Genomic DNA, 4,974 nt, shown 5'->3' on the forward strand with positions numbered 1-4,974 from the left:
TGCTGCTTATGAGGAAGACTTTTTATCAATTTCAGCCTTGCCTTTAAATAGACTTTGTCACTAGTTTTCTGTTTACCTTCATTTCAGAGTGACTTTTCTCATATCCCCATTAAACTTGTCAAATCGGACACTGTTGTCTGCACTTGAATCTGTTCCACCAAAACATAACAGAGCTAGCTGAACACAATTATACCAACCGCGATACACGTGGCAAAAAAACACAAACAAAAAGCCGCAATCGCCTACCTCCAATTGAAAATGAGCGTTATGCAATCGCTGAGCACTGCAATTGCTGTCTTTTTTGAAGCACGTTTCATATGTTGTGTTAATGGGATTTAGAATTTTGAATGTGTCCCTCCAAATGTGTCACGGCACTAAAGCAAACAAGCCAGATTGATTAACTTGAGTCCCCTTTCATAGAATATTTTGCAACATATTTGCATAATTGTGGGGAGGAACACTACATGTTCTGTGCCCAAATGAAAAAAAAATGTGTTTGGGAATAGCATTAAAAGCTAGTTTTGTTATGTTTAAACGAACAACACAGGAGATAAGGGTTAAGGACCTGGCCATGAGGCTGCGCTTTCTCTTGGTCGTACGATTCTGACGTCTCGTTGTTGCAAGCGTTGTGATAGATGGACGGCGATGAGGGTAGACAACTGGACTCGGGAGTGGTAATGAGCTGTATCGCTGTGGAAACCAGCCGGGCTTGGTCCCTCATAGCGAGCAAAGAGTCATGGTCCTTGAGGCTGAACCAAGAGGCTTTTGGCCTGGCAGTTTTGTCCATCTTGTTGTTTTTTTCTATGCTCTCCAGTGATGCGTTCTCCACTCCAAAAGGCTCTTTGCAGTGTGGCAAACTGACAGGAAAACAAAGGAAGGCTCTCCGTAAACACCTTGTGATAACAACTGAGATAGAATCTGTAACTTTAGTTATGAGCTATGTTGGGACTAGCATGTTACAAAGGAACGCAATTACTTTTCGGGAATAAGTACTGAAACGCGTTATTAATACAATTTTCTACCTTTAGTGTTGTTACCATGTTATTCCGCGACATGAGGAATGCAGATCATAAATTACTGTGTCTGTCTGATTACTCCTGCTCGATTTCCATTGTAAAATACAACCCTTGATATACCAACACCATTTTATGAAGGGGGGGCATGTTTATTTTCATTTTAAAAGTACAAATAGTTATGGTGGCTTCATCTAAAGCACAGACTACAAGAACACTGAATTTCTCATCATTGAGATATTATCCCCACCGTATATACTTGCATCTAAGCCAGATTTAAAACCAAAATATAAAATGTTTAAATCAGGGGGACAGCGTATATGCACATATTTGGTTGTGTGTCACCAGTAGCGAATGATAGGCAGCTTGTTGGGATGGGCCGTGGCTTACACAGGTACAACAAAAATGAAAAATCCAAGCCAAACGGGCAAACTAAATTCATAGTAGAAGTGTGTTGAATGTTGTTGTCTGTCAACTGTGGGGTAACTCAATTATTTTCTCAACTAAGTAACTAGTATTAGTCTTTTGGTGTATTCCGTTTCGTTTTTGTTCATTATTTTATGCTTGTTTTTTTGTTTATGCATCTGTTTTTTTTTTATTTTGTGTGTATGTATGTATGTATGTATTCATTCATTTATTTATCCATCCATTTTTTATATAGTATTTAATTACTGTTTTTCAGTAATGCGCCCAATGCTAGTCTTGAGTGACCTAGTTGATATTGGTGAGGACTGGTCTGCTTCCCCACCAAAAGCATTTTAAGCATAACTGTTATGAGTTAAATAGTGAGCTAAAACAAAGACTAGTAGTACCTGGTCGGGAAACAATTGGCTGAAACAATCGCCTCTTCATCGTTCTCCATTGTCACTAGAAAGGATGAGGAAGCGGAGGTTGGAGACTGGTAGGAAGCTAAGTCACACCGCTGCAAGTTGGACAGGAGTACTCTGTTCTCGTACTGCAACTTTTTCAATTTCCCGCCAAGCTCTCCGATCTGAAGCCGCGCTACTCTAAGTTCTTCCTCATGGGGGGGAACATCCGGACTGATGAGCACGGCTCCCTCTTGAACGGAATGGAGCGTCCCGTCGTGGAGAAGCCTTTCCGAGAGGGACGAGCTGGAAACAAGGGTTGGTGGCGGCAGCTCCGATTTATAGCGGTTAATTTCATTCATCAGGAGCTTGTTCTGCTCTTCCATCTCCAGCAAGGACCTTCTCAGGAGCTCTGCCTCCTCCTCCACAAATTGGAGGTGTCTCTGGAGCTCCATGTTGTTTTCAGATGAGACACTAAGACCAGGGACTTGCTCTGACCCAGGACCATCTCCGAGTTCTTGATGACCATCTGATGAAGAACAGGAGTGGTGTTATGGTGGAGTTGAATAAAATTTCAAAAATGAATTGGAATAAATGCTACCTTGGGGACCTTTAATATCATCCATTTCAGCTCGGAGGCCTCTGTTCTCCACCTCTAGTTCAACAATTCGGCGACTCAGCAGGTTGGCTTCCTCTTCAACAAGCTTCAAGTGAACTCTGACTTCTGCCTCACGGGTGTGGGGGGAATCAGCAACCTGACCGGGCAAAAGTCAGCAGTATTAACACTTCATTGACCTAGATTAAATTAAAGTGATGCGTGAGAACGAAATTTTCAATCAAAATATCAAGATAGAATACCTCCTCTACGGTGATGGAGGCATCAACATCTCCGTAAAGGGACCTGTATTTGGCCAGCTCCTCCTTCATGGCCTCACTGTCCTTCACAAGTTTGGTCAGCTTCTTACACATCAGAGCTGATTCCTCTTTGGCAAAGTGCAGCTGACATTTCAAGTCTGAGCTGTCCTCCTGTGATGATGGAAGGGATGGTAGTATAGTTTAGAACAGTGGTCAGCAAAAACCGGGCCAAAAGGTGATACAGTAGTATTTGAACATATTTCAGCAATTATTTGTTTCGTCAACAAGTATCGCTGACTACATAGGCTCAGCATTGGATGGAATGGGAATCAAACCCAGATTACGACGGTGAAAGCACCGAATCCTAACCACGAGAAAACTAAGGAACTAGGTAACATCGGAAAAGGAATTCAATTTGTTCTCATTATCACATTATTTTTACTCACTGTGTCATGTTGTATAGTATTGTAATGGAGCATTATGTACACATAATATTGTACAACATGGTGTTATGAGTAAAAATAGTGTGATGTTAGGATAAAATATAATGTATTTTCCTATGGCATCTAGATCCCTAGTGATCTATTGATTACACAGTGGTTTTAGGCTTATTATCATTTAAGAAGGTAACATAAAAAAACATCCATGAATCCATACCTTGATAACAGGTGTTATTTCCAACCCTGTTTATATTTCATTAGGTGTTTCATATTTTATTCCAGATAAGTTTATAGTTTAGTAGATTCAAAAATTAATGGATTTTAAACATGGGATGACACAACCCTCAGATAAGAAATTTCAAACTGCATCCCCCAATCGTCTCTTTTTATTAAATCTCCTAAAGTACAAAAAAATATACACGCTAACTGGTAAATAAATGATGTAAACAGTGCATAATAGTCAATATAACAAACTGCCATCCTAAAAATCTCCTTTACAGGTTATCCAATATAGTAAAGAGAATAAACTAATCAGCCTCTCTTCCTTAAATAGTTCATTTTAAAAGCAAATGAGGCTTTGAGGTGCCACTGAACATATTCATTTGAGCATACTCGAGGTAAACCAGTAAAACCAAAACTCACAGGCAACTCTGCGGGTTTATTTGCATTAGAGCCTGCGGAGTGTTTCCAAACACACCAAGGAAAATGAGGGGCAGAGCATTCAATACTATTTACGGCTTGTGCTTTGGAAAGGAAGCCCATGTGGACAGCCAAAGAAAAGATCAGCTGCTTCTGGGCTTGACAAAAGAGATCTGTATCTTAATTAAATGCTTGATTATCTCTGAAATACAAATAATGTAAAAATGGGATAAAAAATGGAAATGGATACGCACGAGAATGTGGACACCTGGATGGTGTCACCTAATCTACAAGCAATACATCATCACGCCAGGGGGCGTGGGGATTTTAACGGTGGCCATGCTCATGAAAAACGGCATCAAAGCTGCCAATAATGCCCTAATCTATTCTCCTGAAAGAATAGGTATCGGATTCCACAATGATATCTAGAGAAATGGTCATAAAAGTACCAAAATAAGACTCCAAAAACAGTGGAAAGAAAGGAGTTTTGGTTCAATTTCTGCTATTGTTTTGTTGAAAACTTTGGACTTTGCGGACTGCTTTGTTACATTGTTATCAGTTCCCATACATTACTACTACGTTTTCTAGTATAAGAAACACTCTCGACCTCATGGAAATGAGGTGGGAGGAGGGGAATTTTTTCCTTTACGAAGGTTTTTCGCCCCTCCACGAAGCTACAAACCTGTTGGGTTTCTTAATGTTGCTACAGTTTCCAAAAGGATTTTGGGGATCTTTTCATTCTGTTTATCTTAATTCTCGCGGTCTCCATCAATGACCTTAGAGTTAGCGATTGCTTAACTGGAGAATTTTTTTCTTCACTTTTGAACTTTTTCACCTTTTTGTTTTTGTTCGTTTTAGTTGTCCAATTTTTGTATGTTTTTGTCCGTTTTTGTTTTATCCTGTTTTTCCAGCAAGAGACATTCCTTGGAGGAGAGAAAGTTATTTCCTTTTTTTGCCTCTCCGCGTGATTACCAATCTATTTCTTAAAAATTCTTCGAGATTAACAACAGGGGGGAAAATGTCAGGTTTTCAATGTAAATCTCTTGAATTTCTGTCTCAAGGTAATTAGCTTGTTTTTATATTACTATATATAAAAACAATTTTTCTCATACACACACACACATGAAGTAACGTTTCAATAATCAGTCTATATCTCTTGTACGTTTATCAATCTTGTATTCTCTTATTTTGAAGTCGTGTTTATGTGTTTAATGTTTTCAC

At 39.4% G+C, this 4,974-nt stretch overlaps 1 protein-coding gene across 4 annotated transcripts in view; it reads right to left on the bottom strand.

The window, feature by feature from the left end:
- Positions 1 to 4,974, bottom strand: part of mtcl2 (microtubule crosslinking factor 2) — a 92,047-nt gene that overhangs the window by 34,261 nt on the left and 52,812 nt on the right. For all 4 annotated transcript variants that reach the window (XM_088331890.1, XM_088331891.1, XM_088331889.1 and 1 more), the window contains exons 6-9: positions 2,678 to 2,845; positions 2,421 to 2,574; positions 1,826 to 2,348; positions 566 to 857 (exon numbers count right to left, since the gene is read on the bottom strand). In XM_088331890.1, coding sequence (XP_088188016.1) covers positions 566 to 857; positions 1,826 to 2,348; positions 2,421 to 2,574; positions 2,678 to 2,845 — 1,137 coding nt within the window. The remainder of the gene's footprint in view (positions 1 to 565; positions 858 to 1,825; positions 2,349 to 2,420; positions 2,575 to 2,677; positions 2,846 to 4,974) is intronic.

Source organism: Urocampus carinirostris, chromosome 3 (genome assembly GCF_059441175.1).
Source record: "Urocampus carinirostris isolate Australia breed hairy pipefish chromosome 3, RoL_Ucar_1.0, whole genome shotgun sequence".
Lineage (NCBI taxonomy): Eukaryota > Metazoa > Chordata > Actinopteri > Syngnathiformes > Syngnathidae > Urocampus > Urocampus carinirostris.